The 12,794-nt window shown below is 41.7% G+C and overlaps 1 protein-coding gene across 1 annotated transcript in view; it reads left to right on the forward strand.

The window, feature by feature from the left end:
* The window catches only part of DGKQ (diacylglycerol kinase theta), a 90,373-nt gene that overhangs the window by 64,535 nt on the left and 13,044 nt on the right, over nt 1-12,794 (forward strand). Inside the window, exons 16-19 of the mRNA XM_069000958.1 lie at nt 5,751-5,902; nt 7,270-7,418; nt 8,012-8,193; nt 9,668-9,768. Coding sequence (XP_068857059.1) covers nt 5,751-5,902; nt 7,270-7,418; nt 8,012-8,193; nt 9,668-9,768 — 584 coding nt within the window. The remainder of the gene's footprint in view (nt 1-5,750; nt 5,903-7,269; nt 7,419-8,011; nt 8,194-9,667; nt 9,769-12,794) is intronic.

The following is a 12,794-nucleotide window of genomic DNA, read 5'->3' on the forward strand; positions in this document are numbered from 1 at the left end:
TCTTATTTTCCTGAGGTGAAATTTGCTTACTCTGTGTCTTATATACCATATAAGGATGGCATGCTCAGGTCTACCTGAAGAAATTCACCCTCTTATTACCATTACTGAGAAGTTTGAGTGCAGAATCAGTTTGCATAAGCTGCTTATTAGAAAGTCAAGCAGTTAGTGTTACCAGATGTGTTGATCTGTTCTGCTGTTTCGGGCCTTTAAGAATTTAATTGAACATTTTTTCATTTCACAATATTCAAATAAATGAAAATACTCTCTTCACTGGAGTGTGGGGAAAAAAAAGTGCAGTATTTATAAAGCAGTTTAGATGCTGTGTGTAAGAAACTGCAGGGACAGTTTTGTTTCGCTCTTTGGTATCATGTCAAGGTGAAAGACATTGCAGGACTAAATCCTTCCATTCAGAACTAATTTACCAGAACTTGTTTTGCAGCAGTGGCAAGCAAGGAAGTCAGCAGACAATTGTATGAGGCCAATACCAGCACAGGTTTTTGTGGCTTTATCACTAATGCCTTTTACTAGTGGAGTGCCCTCTGATAATACTGTTTAGATTCCTTAAGAGTAGCAGGAAAAGATGTAGAAGGTTCCCAAATAGATGAAACTTTCAGTTTCATTCATTCCACTAAATCCTCACACAAATATTTACATCTTAAAAGCATCGTAGTTAAATGAGCCTTTTAGCCAAAACATGAGTGATTACTTTTCACTCTTCTGAAAGGGTTGTCACCCTTTTCAACCTTCACTGGAAGGGTTTTCAAGCATTGGAATGGACTGCCAAGGGAAGTGGTGGAGTCACCAATCCCTGGAGGCATTCAAGAAGTGACTGGACATGGCACTTAGTGATGTGGTCTAGTTGACAAGGTGGTATTCAGTTAAAGGTTGAACTTGTTCTTACAGGTCTTTCCCAACTTCAATGATTCTGTGATTCCTCCATTTCTGAAATATGTCAAAAAATAAAGAAAAGGCTTGGGGTTGACCCAGCTGCTGCTCCAGTTGTGTTGCGACACCTTGCATGTAATTCCGCATCAGATAATGAGTCCTTTCTGGCCAGGGTGGAGAAATTTTGTGCTTGGGGCATTGTGAGTCCTTCCACATGGAAGATGCTGCTGGCAGTTGCTTGCAAATGTTGAATTCTACTTGTCAGAGATATCTGCAGTTCCGGGAGACAGCCCACCACCCAGGAAGATGTGCCGTGCTTGTCACACTGGTAGGCTGGTGGCACAGAACGACTTGTTCTGCTTTGTTGTGAGATGTGATTACACAATACCGTCAATGGAAAGGGGATTAGCATGGGTAATAAACATCTTGCCCCAGTCTAAAGCCATGTTGTGCTACTCCTGACAAATTACGCAATTCACAGTGACTGTCAGAGTGTCTAAATCACGCAGCCTCCTTCAGCTGTCTCTAAGAAAGGAGCAATAAATTCCTTCCTGAATGCCAGCCAACACAAAACCCTTCTGCAGATTTCACTCCTCAAGCGCAGCACTGAAGCCAGGGCTAAAGGGGGAAGGGAGTCCTCGGGCTGTGAGTCACATACTCTCTTCTGCCCAGTAACAAACTCACTCGTCTGTCTCCAGTGGGGCTTTATTAAGGAACTTTTAAAAATTGTGCAGCATAAGGGTGCTACCCTTGTGGCTCTCTGTAATTGTAACAAAGAGAAAGCTCTTGAGAAAGCACAGCAACAGCCCTGCTCTACTATACAAACGGTCAAGAGTTTTTAATGCCTACCAAAAAATAATTGTTTTCTTAGAAGTTGGCCTTTATCTGGGGATTTAGCAGTGTTTCTTACTTTTTTAAGCTTATTGAAGAGTTGTGATGGGAAGCAAGTTCACTGTAAGGATAAGCAGTTTCTCAAACTCTTCTTTTTATTCTGAATAGCTGCATCAACTACTAAATGCATATAGTTAGGAATTTACATTGGAAGATACCTTAACAAAGGTGGATTTGAGTAGTAGGACTGTTCAGTTTACACTACATAGGGATTTTTTATTAGCTCCAGGCATTCGCTGCAGCTGCCTGTGAATCTTAGTAGCATTCAGGGTATATGTTTAACTGGTTTGGGGGTTTTTAGGTACAATATTGACACTTGACAAGAAATGTAGTTGGCAATTTATGGTAGAAACTGTAAATATGTATTTGCAACAATTTATGTTACTTGAGTAAGATCTCAGACAACTTTACAAAACACAGCTGTGCTTTTGAATGCTTTAGAGTTTACCATGTCTCAGAAATAGTTGTGATTCCCTTAAGATGCTTTTGAATTATTTCAGTTACTTGGTTTTAAACCCAGTGCGTTAGAACGTGCCTGTAAAAGCAAGTAATATAAAACACGTGTTCAGCATATCACTTCTAAAAGTCCCAAACCAGTATTTTTAGAAACTGATTGCCTGAAGAAGATAAGATAATCAAATGTTCTTTTTACATTCAAGTAAGGTATCTTTCAGACTTCGGTGTTGTGCTGGTTTCTTTGCTCTTACTCTGTTTTGAAAAAGTTTTTGTTTACGTCGAGCTGCAGAACTTCATATTTTTTTCTTTTTATTATCCCATTAACCCCCTTTTTTTAAACCCCACAAGTTTCCAGGCATTATACCAAGCCTGAGGTTTCAGGCTGCCAGTATTGTTCAGGAAATTGAAATGGCTGGAGGTTAACTTTAGGTATTAAAAAAGCACTGAAGAGGAAGAAATGGGAAGTGGACAGGAGAGAGGGTAGGGCAGAGTAAAGGCTGGACAAGGAGTGCTGGAAGGGAACGGTTTGCTCTCTTACCCCATGGGACATGATATTTCCTTTCAGAGCTGCTCTGCCTTCTGTTTCTCGTGGGATTTAACTCCATACAGCACTACAGGCTGGGCAGAGTGGCTGGAAAGCATCCCAGAGCAAAAGGACCTGGGGATGCTGGTCAACCTCTGGCTGAACATGAGCCAGCAGTGTGCCCAGGTGGCCAAGAAGGCAGGCCAATGGCATCCTGGCCTGTATTAGCAACAGTGGCCAGCAGGACAAGGGGAGTGATTGTCCCCCTGGACTCAGCACTGGTGAAGCCACACCTCAAGTACTGTGGTGTCTGGGCCCCTCACTTTAAGAAGAACTGATGTGCTGGACATGTCCAGAGCTCATGAAAGGACCAGAAAAAACATGTCATATGAGAAATGGCTGAGGGAGCTGGGGTTGTTTAGTCTCCAGAAGAGGAGCTCAAGGGTGACCCCATCGCTCTCTACAACTCCTGAAAGGAGGGTGTAGTGAGGTGGGGGGTCAGTCTGTCCTGCCATGCCTGCAGTGAGAGGACAAGAGGAAATGGCCTTAATCTGAGACATGGGAGAATCACATAATAGAAAAAAAATTATCACTGTCAGGGTGGTCACGCACTGGAATAGGTTGCCCATGGAGGTCACCATCCCTGGAGGTGTTTAAGAGGCATCAGGATCTGGTGCTGGTGATGTGATTGAGTGGTTTAGGTGTTACAGTAGCAATGCTGGGTGGATGGTTGGACTTGATGATCTTAAAGTTGTCTTCCAACCTTGATGATTCTGTGATTATCAAAGGACTATCCTAAGTGGGATGTGGCAGATGATGATGCAGGAACTGATGGACAAACAAGATGGCCTTTACTTCTGAAAACACCAGAGCTTTGCTTACTCTTCCATTAATGCTTGGAATGGCTCAAGGGGACAAAATCCACTTGTCTCTTTGGAATGTGTGGATCCTTGAGCTGTTGACTTAATATTCAAGGAATCCTTCCTTTTTGTGACAGTGGGATGCATTATTTTCCATAGGCTTTCTTTGCTGCCTACAAATATCCTTTCCATGTGCTTAACAGAAATTAATATATTGCCCTTATTGTGTGTTGGGCATGCTTTGAGTAATTGCTTCTCCCTTTCCAATAAGGCCTGAATGTAGAGGTGAAAGGTGTTTTGACTTCAGTTGTCAGTTTAGGATGAAGGTGGTTCCTTTGGAGAGAGCTGTGTGCGCAGCTTCACAGCCTCTTTCTCATCAACCTACTTGTTTTGTCAGCAGTAGAACCTTCCAGTAAAATAAAATGTTGAGGTTCTTTTGGCTCTTTGTCCCCCCAAACAGCCATTGTTTGGCTCATTTATTTGTCAAGAAAACAGATGTATTTTCAAACTGAATGTCTCTGGTAGAATCTGAAGGACGAGTAAAGAAGGGGCAGTTTGTGCCTGCTTCACCAGCCTTCGTACCTGCTTAGTGTTCCTCTTTTCAGTGTGTTTTCTCTTTGTCAAGAGACAAGTCACACTGGATGGCAGAGAGTATTTCTCATGCAGGCAGTGTTAGAGGAGAAGGATTTTTATGTGACTGTATGTTGACGCATCTGGCAGGGTGTGAGTTGCAGAAGATTAGCACTCAGCTCTTCTAAGAACAAAAAATTAGAGGAAATCTCTCAAGTACTGTGAAGACCCAAACAATCATTTGTTTGTAAGTGCCTAAATCAGCTCCCAGGTCTGGGGTATCTCAATGTCAGACTCCGTTTTGCATCCCTAGAAATCTAACTCATTAATTTGACCTGATCTCTCTGTTGTTCACCTCAGATCATGGTCTCTGGTGGTCGCTCACAGGCAGCAGCTGAAAGGTTCTCTGGGTGCAGTCTCCTCCCGTCTGTAGCTGTTGGTATCTCTCCACATGCTTGCACGCTGTGGTCATGCTGCTGCCTCACCGCCCCCTGAATCATTCTTGTCTAAATTGACTTATATTTAGCACTGTTGTTCTGTTCCCTGAATCCATCCGGTCAGCTGCGTGACAAATTGCTGTTCCCTGAATGCTGTCCAATTTGTAAATAAGAATTACCACCACTTAGGGACTATGGCAGACGTTTGTGTTTAGAAGTGCACTTGTTGAAATGTCCAATAGACTTTTCTGGCATGTACCTGCACCCCAGCCTTGTGGCAGGACGGATGAAAGGTGTGCTGGTGTCTTCTGATCTTTGTAGAACTACTTAAGTATCATTTTACAGAACTATTTATGGGCAGACAGGCTGGCTGAAAACCAGTCCCAAGGGAGTGCATGTGTTGGCTGGAAGTTTTGATCTCCAGTGAGGCTGCAGGTATTGTTCCCATGCAGCCCATGGAGTGCCCCAGGAAATCTCACCTCTGCCATGTCTAGTGGCCTCCTCTGCAGTGTTTTCTTTGGAGGCTTTGAGAGTCCTTTCAGCAGCAGCTTCAGTAGGTCATAACATACTGGCACCCCTGAGTAAATCCTCATGATGTAAAAGCTTTGCTTACATATTTTTAAAAGAAACTTTCAGCTTCTAAATTCATAGGGAGAGGTACACCACTGTCTGCCCCAAACATCTTCATTTTTAAATGTTTTGTCCTTGTAAATTGATATGCATTCTAAGACAACCACAAAACTAAAGAAAGATTTTTCAGTTGGTTTGGGGAGAAGCTCTCACTTTTCAAGGAAACTGTTTTAATAGTACAGAACTCCTATCTCTCACACTGTTCTTTGGCCTAGACTGTTTACTGAAAATGTGTAGGAAGGGCTACTTACAATGCCTTTGGTTCTAATGTTAGTCTCAAATGTGTACTTGGAGTGGGTTAAGGAGCCTTCAGTTCCTAGGGAAGCAAGGTCAGCAGCTAACCTGTCCATTGGCTGGACACTGAATCTTTTTATTTATAGAATCTGGATTTTTTTTTACTAGGCATCAAGGAAGCATCAGGTAATATTTCTGAGATGCAGTAGTAATTTTCCTGCCTTTTCATGGCATTGACTAATCCTTTTTCTTGTTTTCTTTCAGGCTTCCAAGATACCACGGAATTGTTGCCCACTTCTTGTATTTGTGAATCCAAAAAGTGGTGGTCTAAAAGGTCGGGATCTGCTGTACAGTTTTAGAAAGCTGTTAAACCCACATCAGGTCTTTGAACTTACCAATGGGGGCCCGCTACCTGGGTAAGTCATCATGATTTTTTTTGGTTTTTTTTAATTTATATTGTTTTCTTATTTTTTAAAAAGGTGGACTAGACTAGATTCACTTATTTTCAAGATTTAAATTGCTTCAGTCCTATGCCTGAAGACTAGGGCAGTGGATCATTTCCTTCTGACTGGTTCTTACTGTGAGAAGAGATTTAAACTTTAAGGTTCTCTAAAGAAAAGGGAATAGAGTAGTTTCTGATGTATGTATTTCTGTCAAATCTAGCAGAGTCTGGCCCAGGGAAAGTCATATGTACTTTACAATAGCACATATTCAATAATTATTAAAAATAAATAGATTTTATATTTGAATGAAGATGGAAAGAGAAATGTCACGTTTCCTGATAAGGTTGTATTTTTGCTTTTATTTCTTCTGATGTTTAATGGGAACTACCAGGAAAGTATAATAAAATTTTCTATTTTGACTCTTGAAACTTTGCCACAGTTGCAGAATTAACAAGGCCTGCCTGATAACAGCTGCAGCATTTCTACAAGGAACAGGACATAATGTGCTTGTAGGAAGGCAGGAACTGATGACTTGATTTAATCAACCCCACTTTGTTACAGCTTCATAAAACTGAAAGCGATGGTGGTAGCCTATTCCTCATTCCTTCCCTACTGCTTTAATAAAAAGCTTGTCATGAGAAGATATTCGGAACAAAAGCTTTGTGGGAAGAATGCAGCTTATGTAGGAGACGAGATAAACAAGCTACACAAACTAATTTTTCTGTCAGAACTGTATCATTCTGTTGTCTTTCTAACGCACTTCAAGCTGCAACTTCAGTAACCAGTTCATTTTGTTTTGGCTTTGGAATCTTTCTGTAGCTTTATGGCAAAATGCTCCCATTTGTTCATTGCTTCTTGTGCAATGGGAAATAACAATTCTTTTGCATATCTTGGTATGTAGGATGAAAAGCCACAAAAGGTAAGTGTCACCAGGAAAACAGTACTATGAAGAAGAAAATGTACTGTGATTCCTGTGACTAAGTACAAAAACACCACCACTAATCAACATCTCCTTTAGGATTTAGAGAGTTACAGATGTTCACGGTGAAATAATGACTAGTTAGGTCTCTGTGCCCTTGAAAAAGGAAGTGATTAACCATGTAGCTCTGTCTGTGAAGAATCTTAGAGGAATATGGTTTTTACTCTTTTTAAAATCATCTTTATCTACAACTTCATATTTTTCTGTTCACCTTGTTGAAGTTGATCCAGAAACTGGTGGCAAATGGGCATGGGCAGAAATCCAATAATACTGTGTTATTTTAAATAGCATATTGGGACTTTGCATTTCCTATATTCTATTGTAACATTTCTTTTCCCCTTTGCTTTGCTTCACAATGGAGGTTTCACACCTTCTCCAAAGTCCCCTCCTTCCGAGTGCTGGTGTGCGGAGGGGATGGCACTGTTGGCTGGGTCCTTGGTGCACTCGAGGAGATCAGGCACAAGCTGGTGTGCTCAGAGCCCTCAGTTGCCATCTTACCTTTGGGAACAGGTGAGAATCATGGCAAGAACCGTTCTTCTGCTGAGGGCAGAAGTCCTCTGGAAAGTTTTATCTTTGTCTGTGTGACACAGGACTCAGTTTTGTAGCCGAGATGCCGTGAGATTCAGTTCTGGCTGGTGCTGGAAAGTAAACCAAAATAACAGCTTTTCAAGGAAATGTCAGTCATGCTTTCTGAAAAACAGTATCAGGAAAAACAAGCAGCAGGAGTGTTGATATGGGTGTGGGTGAGTGGGCAGGAGTTGGAGGGCAAAATATCCTTCTCCTGACAGCCACAGGTGCATCAGCCATTGCTGTAAGACAGCAAACTTAGTTGCTCCCTAGTGTCTCAACTCCATAACAGGTTTTTCTACCACTTCTTGTGGAAAGGTTCCAGTGTGTCTGCATGCAATAGTAAACACATGTGCAACACAACACATGTGACACAGCACAACTTAGTTTTTTTTCCTGCTAGTTAGCTCTTCCTTTCAAATGAACTAATTCTGTGACTTGATTGGAGCACCTTAGTGCAGTGTGATTTGTAAAACAGGGCTGGTGCACTGATTGAGAGACACAGTTATCTTTTGGTGTTCTTCACTGTTGCCCAGGTAATGACTTGGGGAGGGTCTTGCGCTGGGGAGCTGGCTACAGTGGGGAGGATCCGTACTCCATTTTGGTTTCTGTGGATGAGGCGGATGATGTTCTTATGGATCGCTGGACTATCCTTTTGGATGCAGAAGAGCCAGCTGAAGGTGCAGAAAATGGCATTGCGGAACCTGAGCCTCCCAAGGTGAGCTGAGCACCATTTGGGTGTGATTCTTAGGAACTGCTGTTCTAGTGAAAATCACAAAAATGATGGGTATTAACGTAGTTTAATTTTTACTGCTCACTTGTCTTGTGCTTGGGCCTTACTGAGCTGTTTCCATGTGAATACACCACACGTCTGGACCTAGTGTTTCGGTTTCAGCAGGGCTGCTTGACTGCAGAGCATGTTTTGTACCTATTTAGCAAAAAGCATCTGATAGAGGATTAATGAAAAGATTCACATGGCAATGGCATTCTTATTTGCTTCAGCTGGAATGAAAATTATTTCTCAAATAAGAAAAGGCTTTGGCAGGAATGCCAAAACACTTTCCAAAACACTTGTGAAACTGGACTGTCAACCAAAAACACTCCCTTCCCCAAAAGGTACTCTAATTTTTCCTTTCACAGTTTAAGACGTTAGCAGGAGTTGCTAGCATATTCACAAAGTAAATCCTTCTGTCATCTTACTGCCATTGTGTGTCTGTATATGTGCCATCTGTTATTTGCATTTTTTTTGAGTGAAAGTCACTGTCACTTGGTTCATATGAACTTGTTTCTGTTTAGGAAAATAAAAATGTTGATTGTAGATTGTGACTTTGGAGCTTTATGTGAATCCTGGTTCTGTCTCTCTTCAGATTAAAGGAAGAAATTGGACAAGGGGCTTGCAAAAAAAAAGTAGGAAATCATGACAATGGTAGCAATTGTCCAAGATTTTAGCCTGGTCACTGGAAAATCCTAGGCATTATGAGTCAGTTTTTTAGGACGATTTAAGATGCTCAGGTTCCAGCTATTTTTCACTTGGTGGAGAGAGAGGCTTATTTTCCCATGGTGCCTACTCTGCTTTTTAAAGGTGAAGGATGGGAGAGCAAGAACTAGGATAAAGGCGCTATGAAATGAACTGCATGCAAAGGAAGCATTAATGGAAGAAATGGTCGAAATCTGTAGGAACTTGAGGCTGGCATATAGGGAGATAGTTAAAACACAGCTGAGTAGGTGAAGTCAAGTTCATTCATCTGGTGTAAGCTGGTCACCTTCCAAAGTAAGTAAGAGTGTCTTACCAATGATGTAATATGAATCCATGGCTGATGCCAAAAATAATAGTGGCATCAGTGTTCAGCAGCTTGTGAAGTTACTGCATAGAATCACTTTGAGAAGTTGAGTTGGTTTTATTTCTGCATTTGTTTTTATTTCTGCCTTATTATGCTTGTTACTTTTAATTAAGATTAAAATTTGACGTTTTTGATACTTTGGAAATAATGACTACACATGTCAGCAGCTGTTCATGCAACTTTATTTTTAGTACAGTGTTTCTGGAAAATGTTTTCCAGAATCTGTCAAGATGCAAGTGACTTGGAAGAATCATCTGCAAAGCTTGCTTTTGTTGAAAACTGTTGGAACGTCTTCATTTTTCATGTATAAATGTAAGCAGGAAATTATACCTTTCTTTTTCCTTTGGTCAGATTGTACAGATGAACAACTACTGTGGTCTTGGGATTGACGCGGAGTTGAGCTTGGACTTTCATCATGCTAGAGAAGAAGAACCAGGGAAATTCAATAGCAGGTAATCCTGGGGCAACTAGGGTGAAGGTCAATTCTGTGGTATTGCATTACTTCCAATTTACACTACAGCTGATAATCTTCAATGCTACAGGTATCCACAGACTAATATTGCTTGTGGCAGAGCTGGGACAAGGAGGAATTAAGCTAGCCAGGAAGTCATAGACACAAAATTCCTGTGTTCTGTTTGTCTGGGTTTGGTTTGGTTTTTTATTTTCTCTACCAAGAGAGAGCACCAACGCAGGTTTTGGAAGCCATGTCACTGTCCTTCAGTATTCTTAGTATGCCAATAGCTTCACTGTTGAGTTGAGTGAAATTTTGAGATAGTGGAAATACCTCTTGCTCAAAGCCTTTAAAGCAAGAGTGAGGGCAGTGCTGCTACATGAGCAATAAGCACTGTTCAGAAGTGCTCAGAAGTGTTCAGAACTTCTTCTGTACCTTTTCCAGTTTTGCTTAGTGCTGTTGTAGCACCTGCATGCTGGTATTAAGGATATTAATTGATATTAAGAATCTCTGTATCTCAAGGGAGAACGTTATTAAAAAGGCGTTGAGAGACCTTCCTCCTTTTTGGCATGCACATCAACCAATAATGGGATTTTTTCTTCTTCTCATAATCACTGGAATTGATGAGCAAAAGAAATCACATCTGTGTAATTCATCAGTAATTCCTGGTAGAAACTGATGATTAAATGCTTTCTAAATTGTCTCTTGGTTGACAGAGTTAACAGCCAGTTACAACTATGCAGTGTTCAAACTGTAACTATTAAAAATATTCTCTGACCAGTGATGAGTGCAATGATGTGTAATCTGACCTATCTTGTAGTGTTCTGTCTATCATTACAGGCATTGCTCATGGTGCTTTTCTTAAAAGCTGACTAATACAGTTGTTGGTGTGAGCACAGGTGGTTCCTGGTACATAAGTTACTATTAGGAACTGGTTTGCATTTTCAGTAGGCTGGACTGAAAGTATTGTAGGTAATAAAATCAGGCAATTATTGCAGTGTCCGTTCTGGTACACAAAACTTTTATAGATGGACTTGTGCACTTCATATAATGTGCAAGTTATGTTCCTTCTTCTTCAAAATATACTACTCCATGTTTGCAAAGCTGCAGCATTTCAAAAGATTCATGCTCTTCTTATTGCCACTGCATTTAAGGGATATACTTTGATTGCTATTGCCCTGTGCTTTTCATCCCTGTAATCTTCATCTCAGTTACTTCCCAGTCTGCAGCATCCGTAGTGCAGTGGACAATGTCTTGGTATCATTCTTGCAGGGTGACTTGAAGGGCTTGTGGGAAAGAAGAGAATTTTTTTTTCCCCCCAAATCTGAAGGGCTATATATTTTTGGAAAAGCAACATGAAATAATGAATTGATACTGAGATACATTTTTGCAGAAGACAAAAAGCTTGTGCAGGCTGACACATGATATTTACCTTTGCCTGTGACAATGACTGTTAAAATAGTTGACTTTATGCTTCCCCATGATAAGCAAGTGCACACTCTTGTCAGTAATATTAGCTTATTATTATTATTATTTCTAGTAAATTAATTAAAAATAGTATCTACTTAACGCAAGATGTAGCAGCTGCTGGCATGTGAACTGGCTACTCTTGAGTGCAGAACAGGAAGTTTCAGGTTGTGGCAACAGAAATTGCAGGTAGTCCTTGGAAGAAATATGAGCTTTAATGCTCTTCTGAAGCAAGACCTTAAACTGATAAACATCCCAAGAGCTGTGTGCTCTTTGGCCTCACTGAGTAGAGTCTCTTTACATGTTCTGGACTGCTTACATTTAGCTAACAGCTCAAAGTGCAGCACTAACATCCCTGCAGGAATTCAACGCTGATATGGCATTGCAGGGCAGATAAAAATAGTGTATGTTGTGACAGTGATGGTCTTTGCATTGGTGAGTGCCAAACTATATGAGGTTTTTTTACGGTGTAAAATTTAATGATCAGGGCAACTGCCTTCATTCATAGAATCACAGAGTGGGTCAGGTTGGAAGAGATTACAGTGGGTCATCTGGTCCAACCTCCCTGCTCAAGCAGGGTCATCCCAGAGCACTTGGCACAGGATTGCATTCCAGGTGGTTCTTCAATATCTCCAGTGAGGGAGATTCCACACCCTCTCTGGACAATCTGTTCCAGTGCTTGGTCACCCACACAGTAAAGAAACTTTTCCTCATGTTCAGGTTGAACTTCTGTGCATCAGTTTCTGCCTGTTGCCTCTTGTCCTTGCTTGCTGCCTGGCTCCATCCTCTTGACAGCCTCCCTTCAGACAGTTATAGACATTGATAAGGTTCCCTCTCTTCTTGAGGCTGAACAGGCCCGACTCCCTCAGCCTTTCCTGGTTAAAGAGATGCTCCAGTCCATTAATCATCTTTCTTGCTCTCCACTGGACCTGCTCCAGAAGCCCCATGTCTCTCTTGTACTGAGAAGCACAGAAGTGGACAGAAAACTCCAGATGTGCTACCCCAGGGCTGAGTGGAGAGGCAGGATCACCTCCCTTGACCTGCTGGCAATGCTCTTCCTGATGCACCCAGGATCCAATTGGCCTCTTGGCTCCCAGGGCACACTGCTGGCTCATGGACAGCTTGAGATTCACCAGGGACTCCCAGAGCTGCTTCCCAGCAGCTCAGCACCCAGCCTGTGCTGGTTCATGGGATTATTCTTCCCCAGGTGCAGGACCCTCAATTATCCTTCATTGAATTTCAGATGGTTTCTCTCTGCCCATCTCTCCAACCTGTCAAGGTCCTTCTGATGGGCTGCAGAGCCCTCTGAGGTATCAGCCTCTCCTCCCAGCTTTGTGTTGTCAATGAACTTGCTGAGGGGGCATCTGGTTCTTCATCCACATCATTCCTGGAGCAGTCTCCAGGACTGTGTATTACAGAACAGATCACATATTGTTCGTGCCATCCAAAATGGCAGGAGATTGCTGTGGCAAGCAGTTTCAAGCTGCAAGGTTAGAAAGAATATTCTGCACAATTTAATGCAAGTTTAGACTTATTTTACAGAGATACACAGCTGTTCTG

The sequence above is a fragment of the Aphelocoma coerulescens genome (genome assembly GCF_041296385.1).
Source record: "Aphelocoma coerulescens isolate FSJ_1873_10779 chromosome Z unlocalized genomic scaffold, UR_Acoe_1.0 ChrZ, whole genome shotgun sequence".
In the NCBI taxonomy this organism is placed as follows: Eukaryota; Metazoa; Chordata; class Aves; order Passeriformes; family Corvidae; genus Aphelocoma; species Aphelocoma coerulescens.